Source organism: Monomorium pharaonis, chromosome 6 (genome assembly GCF_013373865.1).
Source record: "Monomorium pharaonis isolate MP-MQ-018 chromosome 6, ASM1337386v2, whole genome shotgun sequence".
NCBI classification, from domain to species: Eukaryota; Metazoa; Arthropoda; class Insecta; order Hymenoptera; family Formicidae; genus Monomorium; species Monomorium pharaonis.
In genome coordinates, this window is record NC_050472.1 from 1,005,245 (window position 1) to 1,024,874 (window position 19,630).

Consider the following 19,630-nt stretch of genomic DNA (forward strand, 5'->3'; position numbering starts at 1 on the left):
ATTCAATTTTTATTGTGTTATTAATTCTTTTTTTTGTTTAATTTATTCTTCAGAAATTTGAAAATATAAAAGTGTTTTAGTTAAATAAATCTGTACTCTCTTTAAAAATATCATAAATAAATTTTCATACTTAAATTTTTTTAAATCAAAGTTGGTTAAAGATAAAAGAGTTTTCTATCACTGAAGACCACAGAAAAATAACAAATTTTATCGCAATTTCCGGATTTTTTTTAGAAGAAAAAAGTTATTTTTTCTGATTATTTTTAGCAAATAACTGCGTTTGTTTATTTCTATTTCTAAAATAGGTTCTAAATAGCGCAAAATTACAAATATTACTTTTAATTTAATCATACAAATCTCCTGTTTTCTTTCTTTATAATATACAGATTTATTTTAACACAATTTTAATAACAGGTGAATAAACGCTGCACAGAGAAATTGCTCGCCTTGATACGCTAGGTCCGGGCTCGATTCACAGTCCATCCGGAACGTGAACGACGCAAATCGCCGGATATGTCCGTTGTAAGCGACAGTTATTAGCGTAATGCCGCGACATACACCGCTATGGAAACGGTATCGTACGTGTTATTACTGTGACTGGCCGACGCGCGACCAATCCATCGGTACACCGGATTAATAATTCTCAAACGGACATCGAGAGAAAAGGGATGGTCGAGGGTGCAGCGGAGGAGTAAGCGCCTCCGGACACAATCGTCCGACCGCGTGCAAATGTGATCACATGTTACGCCCATTATACGGCTGATCTGCTCGGCTTAAATACTCGAAACAGCCGGCACATCGCGGTCGGACGAAATACGCGTTTGCAGGCTCCATAACTGTGGAATTACTCGTCGCGGCGCGGCGCCGACAAATGTGTATAAATTAATTATGCTGGGTGCCCCGCCGCTCTCTCGCCTGCAAATTCTTTGGAGAAATTTTGCCATCGATTCTATCCCGAGAATTTAGTGAAATCTTAACATAAAGCTATAATTGGACAAAGTCTAAAGTTTACAAAATTATTTATGAGTGATTTACAAAGTCAAGTAAAGGATGAAGCTTTACTTGTGTTCATTGAAATAAATTAAACTTGGGGAATGCCTTTTCTCAGTTATTTATATATACAGAAAAAATATTTTATATTTATGTTAAAAACGATTGTTAATGAAATTTTTGTATTTTTTAAGATACTTGAATGTTAATTTAATCTAATGTGATTGTTTTATTTGGATATTCTATGTTAAATTGATATTCAGCATTTCTTCGTATTAAATAATTCATGAGTTGTGTTTAATTTTACTAGAAAAACATGCTTCTACACTTTTATTTTCAAACGGTGTCAAATATTTTTTTTGTTAATTTTTTACAATAGCATTTATGTTACTTTCTGATATTAATCTTGGGTTACATTAACACAAAAAAATTTTGATGATTTGTTCGAAACATTTGGTAAATTTATCTAATTTAACATGAATTTTTTTATTGCGTATAAACGAAAAGTATTGTTAAAATAGTGTCATTGAAAAATAGAAAAATTTTCTTAAAATTATTAGTATTTTTATTGTTTTTTAATCAATAATCGTCGATGTTAAGGGGATGCTGGACTGCCTCTTAAACTTGATCAAGGTCGATAATGTAGAGTTATTTGTTTATCCTTGTTTATAAAAATATTTGCTTCAAAATACAAATTATGTAGCTTATACGTACAAATAAATGGCATCCCTCACCTCAGAATAGATTGAAGAATAAGATTATATTCGTCAAATTACGATTAAAAGCCATAAAAAAAAGTTTTTTGTATGATCAAATTTTCAAAAATCTGCATTGAAAGCGTTTAGATAAATAAAATGCCGTAGATATTTTCCGCGCATTTAGTAATAAAATCGAGAGGTCGTGCCGGGTAGAACCTCGGTAAAACGGTTATTGCGCTTGTTTCTGCCAGGCAGCAGTGCGCGGTGGTGGTGGTGAGGCCGGAAAATGGGAATCCGTAATACCCGAGTTTCTCGCGAAATTATTACTTACCCGTATAAGCGTTTGAAAATTTGCGACGCGATCACTCACCGCCACACCGCGCCGGCGAATATCATTATCCGGTATAAACGGTGGCTGCAAAACTGCCGGTTTATACAATTTTAACTCTCGTAAATTGCCAATTGTAACGTGACATCAAATTTCATGTCAAATGAGTGGAATATAAATTGTTGCGATTTTGTAATAAACGTGTAATTATATGATTATACAAATGGCATAGAAAAGCCTCTGTTACTTATTGCATATAATTACACTTTACATGTATTATTTAAAATTGCTTTAATTTAAAACACGCGATTAAAATATTTTTTCAAACTGTTATTTTAAATTTTTACGTATTAAAATCCTAATAATTGTAGGGGCAACATGTACATTGAAGAATTTTACTGTATACCATTTAAACATACTATTTTTATTATATAAATAGTTAATTATTTATATTAATCAAATTTAAGCAAATTTTGCGAAATTAATGTTCGTGATTTTAAAAATAAATTTTCTGTTTGCGTGTGTATAAAAATCATTGAATCATTTTTCCCCGTTTTTATGAAATTGGCTTTCTCGAATAGTATCACAATTTTTTTTATGATACGCTTAAACAATTAATTTACCGATTTCATTAAATCTTTGAGTATGTTTTCATTGCAAATTGTTTTGCCGAGAAATGGCGACTTTCGATTATCGTGGGCAACGAAATCGTACGTTCTGGGCGATGAAACTTGGCGTGGAAATTGCACGGAGAGTTTCAGGGTGCAGGGTTAGGACGATCCCATCCTCGGACCGCTTGGGCACTCTTGGGAAGTAACGAACGAATTTGCGAATAAATTTGCATGCCGAGCGCGCCGTGCCGTCGCGTGGAATTTATAGCTTAATCCCGATTTTCAACGGATCTCGCAAATGTTTCGACTCCAGGAAGGGCTGTGCGAGAAAGAGAAAGTACAGAGGGAAAGGATGGAGAGAAGGGCGAGGCTGATAGTGCGTCAGGGAACCATCACCGCGAAGAGCGCGCGCATTAAAATTTATGATGGTTATTAATATTTCCCCAGGATATTTCCCTTTGGCGCGTGCCACCACCGAAATGAAACTCCCGGTTAAGTCCCCAAACAAATTATTAGAGAGCTGATTAATCGAAGTTATCGGGAAACGACTCTGATTTCTTTGCATTGCTTCGATGGTGAAGTGTTACTTGTTTTACAATCTGCGCGATATAAAGTCTCCTGAAAGTTCCTACAAATAATCGATAAATAAAACATTTGAAGTAAAAATTAAATCAAAACAAATAAGTAATACTACCGATAACGCGTATAATTTTAATGATTTTGATTCTTTGCATATTTTTTAAAAATATTATATTATATTTTATATTTGATAATTTATTTAATAGTTTGAAAATTTGTTAATAACGATTTCTGATGGATTACAGAGACGCAGACAACGTCTGCAACGTCTAATTTTGTACAGAGATTATATTTTTTTTCTATATGACATTTAAGTTTTATTAAAAAATTGTATACACTTTCTAGACACACTAAAAGTTAATGTCTGACGTTTTTTACGATTCTTACCATTTTTTTTGTTTGATGCTTAGTCTTTTGTAGTCAGGAAACGAGCAAAATTTATAATAAAAAATCTCTATGTTGACTTTTAACCAGCTATTATTTTGTTTAAACGCAATATGTTGAAAAACGTTTACATCAAACACTGAATCCATGTTTCAACTTTATATAATGCTGTTTTGCTTTTTAATGAGTTCTGTTGGAGCAACAGTGGTTGTTTTGAAAAACATTATTAATAACAATTTGAATAGTGCGCATGTGAGATGTCACTTTATATTATTTTTTAATAAATAAAATTAGAACATAACGTTGCGCGCGCTTGGTGCATACTATTTAGCATTAGAATCATTAAACATAAATGTAATATTATTTAACACATAAAACCTCTACTTAAAATAATTATAGGAGAATTCGGGACGGAACGGGATACGATTTTTAAATTGATGATATATAATTTTGTAGAATAAACTAGCCTCTAATAATATATTCTACAAAATAATATTTTGTATAATAAACTATAAGCCTCAGTTTTAGTGTCAAACAAAAGTTTATAAACTATGATAATATATAAACGAAACAAATACAAATTGTTGTTAATAAATAATTTCCTTTTAACGTCATTGATCTTGGGAATTGTCTTTTTACATTTGTATAATTTGGCACAAAACGCAGAAGGGGTCGTTAGAAATTTTTTATCTTTTTTATGCAAATATTTATGCGTATTTCCTTAAGATGAAAAATTTCTTCACTCATCTTAACTTTAATCCTCATTTAATTAATCTCGTAAAGGTGTAGACACCTCTTAAGAAGGTAAGAGTAACAATAATTTTTTTCATATCTTTTTAGTAAAAAATGTCCATATGTATGTATGTTTGAAATATTTCGCATTGAATGGCATAGGAATCTAAATGAAAATTTCTCGCAAACGGTTCAAAGGAAATCTGTTCGAAGGGAATTACATTTGACATTTGAATGCAATAATATGGTTCCATAGTGCAGGATATTCTTTTGTGCGTGTCTTCTTGATATATGTTACATAGGGGAGTATCTATATTTTATATGTAGAATAAAATATGTAGGTATATGTTGTAAGTCTCTGTATTCCGTAAAACTGAAATGCGATTGAATTTATTTCAATCCAATTTCTTGCTAGGTAAGTCTTCAAAGCTACTACGAATTTGTTTTAGAAATGTATGAGATATCTAAATTACTATTAAAATTATAATTTTAATAGTAATTGTTATTATTAAATATTATTAATCATTACCGTTGATTATTAATTCTTCACATAACTAATGAATATGACCCTGTGAGAGAATGGTATTAGGGGGAAGGGGGGGAGGGCGCTCTCTTGGAGTTTAAACGATGAATACATTACGATATATATCAGCTGTGCTAACACACCCTGCGGTGTGGTAAATAACGGCGCCTTAAGGCGCTGACGGTAATTTGCTTCACCGGCACACCGGTGAATTTCTTCCTGCATTAAGGATTAAACACATGCAGATTACTGAAGGCAGTTAAAAGGTTTTAGGAGAAGATCTAAAATTGAACGTTAATACAATCGTCGGATAATTAAGAATTAATTTCATTAAATGTAACAATCTTCGACCGGAGGATTATATATATGCGTACTATTATATTATATTTTAAAATTTTACTACTTGCTCGTCGCCGCATTTGCGCGTGTGATACCACTTAAATATTTCAACAAAATATTAAACCATCCATTACGGTTATTATGGTACTTAATCATCCCTTGCCTCTCTGCGCTAATACGTTCGTCCTGCTTCGTGACAGCGTACGCTGCGTAATGAGCATTCATAATGTACGTTTTAAGGCCATGAATGTAAAATCGCCGGTTTATATGGCGATAGCACACGCACGGAAGCTGCCAAATATCATTTTTCATCTCGGATGGTTCGCTGGACGGTCGTTCACTGAGCCACGCGGACGAATCGCAGAAGAGGACAAAAAGACAGACCTCACTCTTGCCATGGTTTTTGTACCTCGATGAAGAATGTAAGAAATGACAGATGCGGTTCAAATAGTTACGAAGTGAGTGAGTAGCAAGAAAAGACTAAGGATATTGAAATGAGAGACACGTGTCAAACGCGGATCGAAGAAAATATGTTTTTAATCAAACAAGAGAAGAGAAAAAAGAGGAAAGAACCGCGTATTCTGAAGGACAAATCATACAAAAGATGATAGCAACAAATCTTTCGATAAGAAAGAGAAAATGTGTAAAGAATGTAACTATACATGCCATTTCGGCTATTCTCTCCCCCCCCCTCTCTCTCTCTCTCTCTCTCTCTCTCTCTCTCTCTCTCTCTCTCTCTCTTCCTCTTTTCTCTCTACTTTGTTCTATTGTATCAATAAATTTTTTATTACGGAGGAAAGAATTAAAAGAGAGCACAGAACATTTTTAAGGAAATACTGTTACACATGCATACTAATGGATTCCCTTTAATATGATCCGTATGTATAACGTGTATGCTCTTGTCCTCCTATTTTTGAATTTTTTATTTGCTACAAATGCTATTCTTATCAAAAGGCTTTCCAAACGGAAAGGAACGTATATGGATGTATATTATACATGTGAAATATCCTAAGTCTATATTACACGCGTTTTATGAACAAATCCTTCGATTCGTGTTGCATCTGGAATACGATAAAGTACGTTATTAAATACAAAGTCAGATTTGCAAAGTTGTATGCATACGTGTATATGCCAAAATATACAAAGTGATAACAAAATGCAATCATAAACACTTGTGATTTTTAATATAACTTATTTATTATTGCTTTCTAACAGTTTCTTTTTATTATAATGCTATTTAACCTTTTTGGGACGAAAAATTTCTTGAGATCAAATATTTTTATAGAAAACATGTAAATATGTTTTTTCAGAACCGCTTAATATGAATCTGAAATCAAAATTTTACAATTAAAAATGGCAAATCTAATATGTCAATCTAATATACTATCTAATAAACAAAATTATCGCGTACGTTTTATGTCGAAATGTTGCATAATTTCAAATAAGTATAACACCGCGAAAAATTGTCGCATTTTTATTTTGTAAAAAGTATTTTAAAGCTTGAACTCTCTACTTTTACGAACGAATTTTGGCGATTTTAATTATTTTTTTCTTTTTTATGAAACGGCACAATGATAAACCCGTCAAAATAAAATTTTTTTATGCAACTTTGCTACATTACACTTGCTGTGGAAAAAATCGCAAAGACTTTCTGTTACTTGCATCTTACATGAGATCTTTTCTCTTTATTTTGAATGGTTGTTCATTGTTGTGCGATTTTTTTGGCCGAGTTATTGAAATTTTAAGAAAAAATGGTTATTTTGACTTTCATCATTTATTACTCGTGAATAGATTTTTATTACTGTTTATTACTGAGGAGTAATACACTATAGTACTTTGCTTTAGCGATGTGATTGGATTTTTCTTCATGACAATTCACAATATATTAAATTAAATAAAAACCGTGAAGTATGTGATTTTTTACGTAATTTTTGAACGCGATTTAATGTTAGGAAAAAGTAAATTTACGAAAAAAGCAATAAAAGAATTCGAAAATGCAAACTTTCCATTGCTTTTTTGCAGAACGCTGTACATTGATCTATTCACGAACAATAAACGATGAAAGTCAAAATAATTTTTTCTTAAAATCTCAATAACTTGGCAAAAAAAATCGCTAGCAACGAACAATCACTCAAAATAAGGGAAAAAGATTCTGCTGTAAGACGCAAGTAACAGAAAGTCTTCGCAATTTTTTCCCCAGCAAGTGTAATGCAGCAAAGTTGCATAAAAAAATTTTTTTTTTACGGGTTAAGCTTTATCAATGTGCCGTTTTGTAAAAAAAAATGATAATTGAAATCGCTAAAATTCATTCGAAAGTAGCGAGTTCAAGCTTTAAAATGCTTTTTGAAAAATAATGCGATGATTTTTCGTGGTGTTATTTTTATTTAAAATTATGCAAAATTTCGACACAAATTTACGTATGAGATAATTTTGTTGGCCAGTGTACACCTAATATAAAAAATAATGTTTATTGCGTGAGCATCTGCACTAATTGTTGCTTGTAGTGTTGATTTTTACGATGATCGGTTTTAAAATATCAAATATTTGTTTTTTGTACATGGAAAAGTACGAATTTATCTAATTATTGGGACAAAAATTACTATGTCACTGTAAATTAATTTAATAAAAGATTACTATTTACGCAATCTGTGGAATATTACTGGAAAACATAATTGTAATAATATTATTTATAATATTATCACTATAATGATATTACAGTAATTAATAATACAATAATCACGATATTAATCACAAAATAATCCGAATGTCTACAGAGCCATTTTCACCAATCAAAAGAGAAGCTTACAAATCGTAAAATGAGATAAAACTGCTTGGTTAATTGAAAATGTTAGAATCACTACCGCGTACAAAATGGAACGAAATGAAAAGGTACGTTGATAGCTACGTGAACGCATTCTCGCGAAAGTACTACACGAAATTGATATCGTACTAAGCAAGACTTTTTTAATTAAGCGGCAGAAATAGTTTCGCGCTTTGAAAGACTTCGATATTGCTTATCTCAATATTATTATCGGTGGATTCGTGGCAATGAAAATAAAGAAATTCAGAGAAAAGCAGATGGTTCGGTATACGTGGAAGCCAATAGTCCATAAAAGAGTTGTTCATGCTCACGGTTAAGGATGATAAAATTCAGAGTTTTGGATATTGTAAATCATATCAGGTACAGTAAAACATGAAATGCTGCGGTCGGAAGAATTATTATGACACGGTGTCCTATCAAATATTTCCTTTTTTTCTTTTCCCGTTATTTTAACTTTTTTTATTCTACATTAGAGAAATCAGGAATTTTTTTTTAATACGGAAAAGAACTGTCATAGTAAATATTTATCTCAAGTTACTTCTCCTTTTCTTTTTTTTCTTTTATGCTATTTTAGTCTTATTTAATGTATTTTATTATAATATCTCTAGAGAGTAGGAAATAAAAAAATTAATTGTCTTATTTAACCAAGATATATTTATTATATAATATTTATTATTTATTAATATATAATAAATAATACATTTTTAATAATTTTTTATTAATGTTTAATATATTATAAAATTATATTTAAAAAAATATAATATAATATTTTTCATGGTAAGAAGATTAGCAAAGTTTTATGGCACATATATATAGAACAATTATTATCGATGTTACAGTGTATTATATAAGAGACAAATATTTCTAAATAATATTTACTATTAATATATATAATTTATATATAAATATTATAAAATATTATACAGCATAAGTATCCGTTTTTACACTGGAGACTTTTTGCAACGAACATTTATATTTTTTCTTTAATATCTTACTTCTATATTTGGATATATTTATTACAGCAAGTACTTGTATAGCGTGTTTATTTAAATATTGGTATCTATATGTAAGTATTCTTTGCGGTTAAATACTCACGTGTGCGTGTGCGCGCTCACACGCGCACGTAGTTGTATATTTTTCAAATATTTGCACTTAAAAACAAAAAATAAAGTAGCCTTTTCACGACTGATTCTACTTACTTCGTAAGTAGTCATCAACATTCTGAAGTTGTCAGACGAGTACGCGAACGTCCCTAACGAAGGGTTGCTGGCCTGTAAGAAGAGACGCGTCTAAAATCAAGGGTGGAGTCTTTTTAATACTACTTAATCGCGTTTACGCCGTACGTCTTCCGTCAAAGGCTCGAATATTCACGGCAAAGTGCTTCAGAGTCCCCTTGAGGGTCTAATGTAATAAACGGATGGACAAGCGGTCGATCAGCCTCCCTTGATTGGATATTGATCAGCTGTTCAGGAGAACGTCGCTCACTCGAGCAAAAAAGAAGTAAAGTAAAATGTTGCAGCGTATTTTTACGGCGGAGCTCGTTTTGTCTGGAGTTGCTACCATTTCCTTTTTTAAATAGCTTGCTCTCTCTTTCTCTCTCTCAATCAATTAATCAATCTCTCTCTCTCTCTCTCTCTCTCTCTCTCTCTCTCTCTCTCTCTCTCTCTCTCTCTCTCTCTCTCTCTCTCTTTCTCTCTCTCTCTCTCATATTTAATACTGCATTTTCTTCTTTCTATGAAAAATTTCACGAGTCATGGATAAAGGTATCTTGCGTAGACAAGGAGATATGTTCATGTTTCACACTTTTAATAAAAGAGACGTTTAAACGCGTCGCATATTATGCAATTTTATCTTTCGAAAGCATCTACGAATCATCACAATTTATAAATTAAAAACTTCTTTGAGAAATTTAAGAAGAATGTAATATTATTGAGAAGTATAATTTTGGAAGACAATATATATATATATATATATATATATATATATATATATACAATATACAATGTAGAAAAACGTATGGAAAATTATATAAATATATATTATAAAATTGTTTATTTTTCGAAAATTAATACTTTTATCTCTAATTGTATAAATATATATATATAGAGAGAAAGACAGATAGCAGCTACACCGCACTATGTACATACGTAGATACATGTATGTACATGGTCAAATTGCAACATCGGTAACTTAATCGATATGTAATAAAAAGGAGCGAACAGGATACGTACAAGTTGCTACAGGTAATTACAGCATAGTCGACACACAACGCTTCGTTACGTTAGTTAGTATCAAGACACTTGGATCCTCTCTTGCTTGCGGCGAACAAAAAGCAGTTTGCATACTCAAGTATATCAAGATATTCGCGGAGTGTTAATACTACAAAGAGCCAAGTAAACGATGCGGCAGTCTTTTCTAATAAAAGGATTGATTTTTTTTTTAAGGAAAAAACTATGTGAGCTAATGAATTATGCACATAGAAGATATTATTAATATCCTTTGTTTTCCGTGATAAACACAACACACATATATCACATAATAATAAAAGAAAATTTATAATACACTGAGAGAAAAGTATTTGACATTTGTGATTGTGACTATAATTGGTAAAATAATTTTGATCAGGAGCTCTATTTTTATAGTTATTATTACTATAATTTTGTAAAGTTGAGTAAGTGACACATATTTGTATAATTCTAATTATAAAAATATTTATTATAAATTATTAAAAAATAATTTTTTGCTACCAGTGCATCGAAAATGATCTTTTTCTCGTGTCACTTCACACAAAAGGACCAATATTTTGACGCACAGGTAACAAAAAAAATTATATGCAGCATGTGCGGATCGGCTATTACCTGCTTGTGCCGCAACAAAAATTGAGATGTAATGTTACTGTGTAAAGTATACCACACAAATGCGAATAATTATGTTACTAAAAATTACGCGATAAAAATGATGTAGAATTAATCGAAGCTGTGCGAATGTAATCAATTTTCACAGACAGGATAGATTTAAAATATATATTCACGATCATATTTGGAATTCCTGCATAGCCGGAATACGAGAGTAGACTCGATTTCATAACCGAGTGTGATGTACCGCAATTGTATTACAAAAGTATTACAAAAGAATTATGAAGAACAGTTTACTGAAGGATTAATAATTTCGCGAAAGAGCCATCTCACGTCAGGCGTCATTACTTTTAATATATTGCACGAGGAGTGACAAAGCTATTCATTGTTCACAGTTCTCGTTTGAGACTTCTAAAAGGAGACAAAACGTTAGAGTGTCTCTACACAAAAGTTAAAAGCCAGTACCCGAATACCTCCCACATGAGTAAACTATTTCGAAAGCGGCGTAGTCACAATTTAAAAGTGCTATTAACTTAAATACATAAACGATCTTTGTCTCGTTTAAGTTTTCTCTTTCTGAAATTTCAAAATCCAGAATTTATACATTTTTCTTTTTCTTAGTCTTTCTTTTTCTTAAGTCTTAGAATATGATTAAATGTAGAATCTTTTTTTATTACCATATGTGTACGTTTAAATGTGCAAAATGTGCAAATATGTGATTAAAAATAAAATAATTTTTATTCGTACTTCTTTTAAAATTTATTAGTTTAGATTTGTAAATATGAATAAATATATAGTTAATTAATGTATTCAGTAACTATAGCATACTTTTAGCAATAAAAAATGATGTAAATATTAAGATTAAAATAAAAGGTAAATTAAAACTACATATGAATAAATTCCACATGTAAAAGAATTCTGTATTATTGTATGTAAAAAATTTAAATGGACGCGTTATAAAATATATATATGTACATGTTCTATTTTATTTTTGACGGTTAAATGTTAATGATTTGTGAATTATAAAATTATAGAAAAAAACATTTCAGATAAAAATTGTATATGTTTGAAAGGAAACAATTAATGATATAAAATTAATTTTGTAAAAAAAATATTTTTTTTTATGGTCATATAAAGATCTTTACTTATTTCTTAAATAGAGAGAGAAAACGAGAGAATTACATAATTTTTTTATTTTATAATTCTTTCATCATCTCTATCATTTTGCATATAAACGTATTAAATTTATAAAGAACTTAATAGATTATAAAACATAACATTTTAGGTCGAAATATGTCAGAATAAAGGAATATAAAAATAAAATAGTTTATAAATAATTTAGTATACTAGACACTATAGACGCGTGCTTCGCGCGCGCTATTTAACTTTTTGTATTTTTTTAATAAACTACAACGATAATTGTATAAATAACCATCTATACAAATTTGACAAAATTCAATCAGTTATTCTTGCAACACAAAGTAAATGCAGCGAGAGAACCAATCAACATCGTGAAAAAGAGGCTTGTTAAATAGCGCGCGAGAAGCGTCTGTGGTGTCTAGTAATAATAATCTAATGAAAAATTATTACGAAAAATATATATGTAGTTACACTTTTTTTTATTTAAAAAGAGATTGTTATATTGTCATAACCAAAACAATATTTAAATCAATAATACAGATTCAATTTTAAAAAAGATTAGATTTTTCTTTTTCTTTTTTTTTTAGTCTTATAGACTTAATTGTTACACGATCTTGTCGTTTTGATTGGTAACGAACTCATCAGCACTTGATGATATTGCGATTGGTGAAATGTAAATGTTTGCGAATCTCTCGACCCTCCGTTGGAAGTTAACCAGCCAAGCGAGCAGTTGGAAATTCTATTTTACAAACGAGCATAGTGGACACAAACGAAACTTCGCAGACAAGTGCTGCGCGGTATATGAGACACCCATACTAGCTCGACGGACGCATGTCGAAATTTTTTATGACGGTGAATATAACGACCACTCAATATCCGGCGTTCCATACTCGCCAAATAAACACATTCGCGCTTGATCGAGCGAGCTTAACAATTTAAAAATGTCGTAGTAAACTGCGTTTTGAATACGAACGTATGTTGATAAAAAGCTTGCAATAATGAGGCAGTACAAAATAAATATGTTGCAATAATATTTAGTTCAAATAATTGAAGAAAACTTACAATTATAAATTGCAATTCCTGACTCGGATAAGATTCATACATTGAAATTACATTTCTGATAAAAAAATTTATACTTAAAATTTATGAAAGTTACTGAAAAATATCTTAATTTTTTTCAGGTTTTATAAATTTTCTTCGAAAATTGTAGAACGAAAAGTCTTAAAATTTTACAATATTGCAGATTTGTCAGCACTTTTGAAAAACAATTTTGTTTTAATTTGTATAAAAAATCGGAGAAATTTTCTAAAGAGTCATACAAAAATAATTAAAAATGGAAAATTATTAAGAAATTGTGATAAATTTTACACACATATATACACATATATATAGCGCGCGCGCGCGCGCGTGTGTGTGTGTGTGTGTGTGTGTGTGTGTGTGTGTGTGTGTGTGTGTGTGTTACAATAATTGTGAGCTATGTAATATTTTATTTAAATAATTTATCATTTACAAACACCTGATTTTTAATTGTTCTTTCCTGGAAATATAAAAATTTTATATAATTATACAATTCTTTTGCCGGCATGATTCTTTTTTAGATGTTATTTCGCTATTATGTGATGATTTATATAAATCTTTGACAGAGCTTATTCTTCACAATTAGAGAAAACCGTCGGGCTATCATAATCCTACGTAGGAAATACACTCTGATGGTTGTAAGTTTCTTAATGAAACGTCGAGGATTCACAATTTGTTATAATGTTCATGTTGTTCCCGCCCTATTCTAAATCCTTAAAATCTAGTACTTAGTACGAAATTAAGTGCCACCTGATACCGCGTGCAAAACGTGCCTCCATCCGCCTCTCCTCCTCCGAAGATTCTCTGGTAAAAGCAAATGTTTGATCGAACGTTATAACCGTACCTGGGAGAGGTATTAGGCCTAATAGAGGGTTAAATCTATTTCACGCATAAAAGCTCTTCATTTTCCTCGACCAATGGTCCACCTACCGGTTGAACAATCACGTTTTTTATGCGGACGTCTATGTCCTTTAATTAGACGCCATTTCTGTCGAGAAGCAATTTAGAAATTCTCTTGAAGGGCTTTGCCCAAGCATTAAATCGGTACATATCAATCCATAATCAATAATCACGATCTCTATAGTATATTAAATGTTTAATTTTGGAAAATTAATATCCGATTCAGATAAATTAGCAACTATTTCCGATCGAAAAAAACAGAGTGGAATGTTATTTATTTTTCATGTTTAACTGTTTATGAGTAAAAGTTTTAACAGAAGAAGTATGCGGATAATTATACTAACAATGAGTTAATACTACCTTTAGTAAATGCTTTAGGCGTAGTCTACAATGAAGACTTAAACTTTAAGCCGTAAGAAATTGACTAATCACAATTAAGTATTTTTATAAAAATTGACTGTGATTGGTCAATTTCTTATGGCTTAAAGCTTAAACCTTTATTATAAACTACGTCTTAGTTTCTTTAATTTTTCATCTTTTAGGCGTTTAATTTGTCAGAAGATTAAAAAAGAATATATTGATAATATTATAATAGCGTTTACGAAGAAGAGAGACTGATATAACAGATTGTGAAGAAAGAATTTTCTTATTTTTGAAAATTGATTGAAAATTACCGATTTATGAGCATTAATTTGCATCATTAAGCGTGTCATTTAATTAATCAGCTTACCTTCTTGATCCACAACGTCTTTACGATCCCTAGCACTATCTCTCATTTACCATTGTCCATTCTGTCGTCAGCATCCTCTGTTGATAGACATCGTACCGAGTTATTTATTTAATTGGACATTAAAGCGCGAGAAAGCAATTATGAGGAATGATGAGATGTCTCTATGTTTCCTTCGGGGAACGATATATTTTAATTAAAGACGGTAGACAGAGGAAGAGAAAAATGGAATCTCCCCTTATTAATCTCCTCATTTGTCAATAGAAAAGACAATGACTACAAACATCCATTCATTGTTTAATGATTACCCGCGTTATATCTCTGGTGCATTATACATATATAATATTAATTGTTTATTATCAAATTATATCTGATTACGGAGTCTACCGACCGTCTCATATTTAAAATGCAATGTAGGAAATAAGTCTGAAAAAGGAAGATGTACTGAGAAAAATATCCGAAAAATATAATAAAAAATATAGATATTTAATCGAATAATCCAATGTTATAGTAACAAACGGATATATTCAATGAAAGTTATATACAATATTTGATGAGAAATCAAATCAGACGTGCCCATTGGATAATTTTAATCGGGTTTTATCGGTAACAAAATTAATAATTGGTTACACTTTCACTATTTTAGTAAATTCGTTGGAAATTTTTCTCAGTATGTAAAACTTGAAAACTGCCGTAAGATGTTTATATTATGTAAAAAAAGGCAAAAGTACATTATAAAAGACACAATTTACATGTATCATAACATTAAACGATTTAAAATACGATTTTAAATTGTTTAATGTTATGATACATGTAATAGAATTACTGCACCAATTAATGAACAAATAAAAACAACTTATAAAAATTATATTACATTTTCAAATTAAAATCAAATTATATTATTAATTACACACACCATTTCTTATCAATCTGTATGAACTAATATATAATATTAATTAATTTGCAATTTATTATTTTAAAGTCTTATTATTTTTATATATTTTTTAAATAGCCATTTAATTTACTTGTACTTATTATCTTTTATCTACTGTTATATATTTCTAAAAAAGGATTAATGTTTGAAATAAGAGAATCTAGACCAATTATTGTAAAAACACAACTAATACAGAATATGCTTTATTCGGTCATAGCTGGATTTTCATGCTGATATTTACTTATGTAATTTTATATTTTATTTCAAAGTTTATTAAATTGTGCGGTGAATATACTTTTCGATCTTTAAAACACAGCTATAAGATGAATCAGATTAGTATTATCACAATATTAAATTAATAATTAATTTAATAATGATAATGATACCAACAAGCATCTGTTTCCCAGTTCCCCCCAAATACTGTAATCTTTTAAATATTGGTATCCGTTTTCTCATTTCTAGGTGAACGGGCAAGATGTTTCAAACTCTAGTCACGAGGATGCTGTGCGTTGTTTCCAGTCGGCTCAAGAGCCAATTATAGTCGAGGTCCTCCGACGACAACCTAGTGGGCATCAACAGATACCTCACACGCCCTCGAAGGAGCACGAAAGGATTACGTGTCAGGATAAGAATGAGGGAACGACGAATGAGAAGAGCGTGGCAGACGACCGAACATGCAACGACGATATCAAGAAAGATAATACAGCGTGTCCCTTAGTATCGACTGCGGTTCAAACGGACTGGGCTGGTCTTATAGAAGAGGAGGAGTTACTTCCGGTTCCTCTCGTCGTTGAGGAACAAGCGAATGACAGTTTTGAAGATTTTCTCGCTCACGATATTGATTTTGAGGTATTTAATAAATATATTATCGAATTTTATTTTCTGGTGATTACGAAAATGTGTGAGACAAATGGAGAAATTTATTTATCGTATTACTCGCATCATTGAGTATAATAAATAATAATATGAGCGAATCTTTTTTTGCGTTTACTGAGATATATATATTTCAGCATTTGTTCAAAAACATCTTTGTTAAATACAATTATTAAAGTCAACGGAGTTTATTTTAAAGGAAGTTGTTCAAATTTTAATAAAAATTGTGACAAGTACAGATATATAAACGAAAGTTATAGTAATGTTGTGAACAAACGTGCATTTTCTAGAAAGTGTTTGTTGAGTGATGGTAATATCAATGTTGCATTAATGTTGTTAACGAAACAGGCATGTCCACTCCGGTTTGCAGTGTGCAAACGGGAGTATTTAGTTTCACTCAACATCTTTTACGGTGGGCATGAATAATGGTTACGAAATTTTATAGGAGGTGACGTTACGGAAAAGCGGGAGTACTGAGAAGCTCGGATTGACAGTGTGCTATAGTTCCGGTTCCGGCAGTGAGGACGCCGACACTGAGGTTTACATTTCGGAAATAGTTCCTGAAAGTCTCGCGGCCCGAGACGGTCGCTTGCGAGAGGGAGATCAAATTTTGCGGGTAAAAATTTTTCGCTACTATTATATTTCCGCATGTTACATCTCTGTCCCGCGGACGCGAAAATATTAGCATGATAATGATTGCGTAACGATTCACCAAATAATCGAAAAATTATAGGGAATCGTGGAACTTTTAACATATCGCATGCGACAGAATTTGTATTTACACTGAGAGAGAAAGAAAGAGAGAAAAAAATTATTTGTAACATTCGATAGATTCTATAATCCACTATTTTTCATTTTCCTAATAAAAATATGTTTTTACATATAACTCTTAAATAAGTGATTTCTATAGTTTGAATGTAAAATTGTAGAAATATGGCGCTATATTTAAATATCGAAAAAAAAAAGATTTAAGGGGAAATGTTACTAGTAAAATAAAAAATTCTTATATTTCAACATTTTGACTCTACATTGAGAAAAAAATTGTATTAACCAAAAAAAGGCATTTTTCCGACTTTTAACTATACGTATCTCACTGGGCCGCTATTCCATATACGGTTACCGATAGTTGTCGGTTCGATAAGTGCCGTTGCGCACGTATTTTGATACATGAAAAAATATCCACAACAACAGTTATCGAATCAACAAAAGCCTACTGGGTATTTCTGGACTTCGTGGTCATTATGACTTTTGATTTGCATGGTCAGAACTAACTTTTCTGAAAGTTTCAGACGATTTCAGGTGACCAAAATTCCATTTCTATGTCCGCCGTATTGAATTTTGAATGAGAATATAAATTTTTCTTTTCGTTCTTAGCATATCTCTCTCTCGACGAGATGACCCAAATGACTTATCGTTTAGAACCGTATTATTGACAGGTTCCTGACTGCCTATGATGGGTTAATTTGACTAAATTTGTTTAGTTTAATTACAATATTTATGCATTTAACTGAATATGGTTAACAATTGTTTTTAATGTATGATGTATAATTATAATAATAATAAAATATAATATTTAATATACGATATTTTTATCTAACAATGAAACTTAGTTAATTAACAGCTAGTAAATGTTTCGTACAAATAACGGAATTATATAAGATTATTTCAGATTTAATAGGCTAAGAAAATGCCTTGTAACCCCGAGGTGCACGATAAAAACATATTACATGCTATTGCAAGAATAAAGTACACAATAACACAACAGAAAATTTAATACTGTTTGAAGAACATGTAGTTGGCATAGTGATTGTCAAATTTCGCGTCGCGGGTTGCCACAATCAAGGTCTGTAGATGAACGACGGAAGCGGAAGAAAGGTCTTCGCATTCATTGTTACACATTTGGTCCCAACATGGCCGGGACCAATACGATGTATCATCTTCCGCACATTCCACTTTTACTACTACTCACTTACTCTTCTCGTACAACAAACACTACACATACACTTTATAGCCCCAAAATGGTGCTCATGCGAAGATCTTCCTTCCCCTCCCGTCATTCATCTACAGACCTTGGCCACAATAACTGTCGCAAATTTCCTGTTGACGTCTTATTATACCGGAAAGTCTCTCAAGCTCCATAGCCCTCTAATTCTATTAGACGTATTATAATTACGGGTCATGTGCATTTCCTCTCTTTCTCTCTTTCTCTCTTTATTTCCTTCTCCTTCTTCATCTGAAACCGAAGAGAAATTGGACGAAATATAGCGAATAGATATATGATATATTTGTCACTTAAATTCCTTTACCAATGAGCTCTCGTAAACCGCGTTTTCTCATCTTTAATTTAATGACTTATTTGTCGTATAGTAATCATATAGTAAATTATCCTTCTTATAGAATACGACGTTCAAGAAAATACATCGAAGAAGTTGGTTCTTTGTATAATTAAAAATTATATCTTGAAACGTATTTTTATCAAACGTAAGTCACGTCAACAATGTTAATTGAGAAATTTATTTCTCTGCATTTATTTTCCGACCGCATGACCAGTGTTAAATACAATTATAGTATTTGTAATGTTTAATCGAAGAAATTTAAATATATCTTTAAATAATTAAAGAAACATCATCGTTTGCGTGTTTTTTATATTAAAAAACTATAAAAAATATAATTTAAGTTACAATATAAATTTTAATCATATCAAAGTCTTCGTTTTTTTTATAAAGTGATTTACTTCTCTACTTTTGTTATCCCTGCATTATTGTTGCAATTGTATATTCTAGAGAATGAGAAATTCGCGCTGAGTCAGCTCACGAATATTGGCGGGGAAGGGGGGGAGTTCCACGGGTTTCTAAGTCGGATTTACATTCAGAGTACGGACGTTTCATTATACATGTACATCTCTCTCGCGAGAACAGTGACTCATTTCGGAAATCAAGAAGCGACTGTATTGTTCATTGAAAGGAACTTCTTCTCGTTCCAGGTCAACGGCAAAGATGTCGCGAACAAGGAGCAGACTGAGAATTTGTTCGCGGAGACGAAAAATGCAGTGACTATTCTCGTCAGCCGATGTGTATATCAAGTTCGTTTTCATCATTATTATCACATATTCATCCTTG

At 31.2% G+C, this 19,630-nt stretch overlaps 1 protein-coding gene across 6 annotated transcripts in view; it reads left to right on the top strand.

Annotated features, from left to right (window-relative positions):
- The window catches only part of LOC105832614 (slo-interacting protein 1), a 184,135-nt gene that overhangs the window by 160,633 nt on the left and 3,872 nt on the right, over window positions 1-19,630 (top strand). For 5 of the 6 annotated variants that reach the window (XM_036288065.1, XM_036288068.1, XM_036288070.1 and 2 more), the window contains 3 exons: window positions 16,101-16,487; window positions 16,957-17,127; window positions 19,495-19,593. In XM_036288065.1, coding sequence (XP_036143958.1) covers window positions 16,101-16,487; window positions 16,957-17,127; window positions 19,495-19,593 — 657 coding nt within the window. The remainder of the gene's footprint in view (window positions 1-16,100; window positions 16,488-16,956; window positions 17,128-19,494; window positions 19,594-19,630) is intronic. The other variant, XM_036288069.1, reaches the window with a different exon arrangement.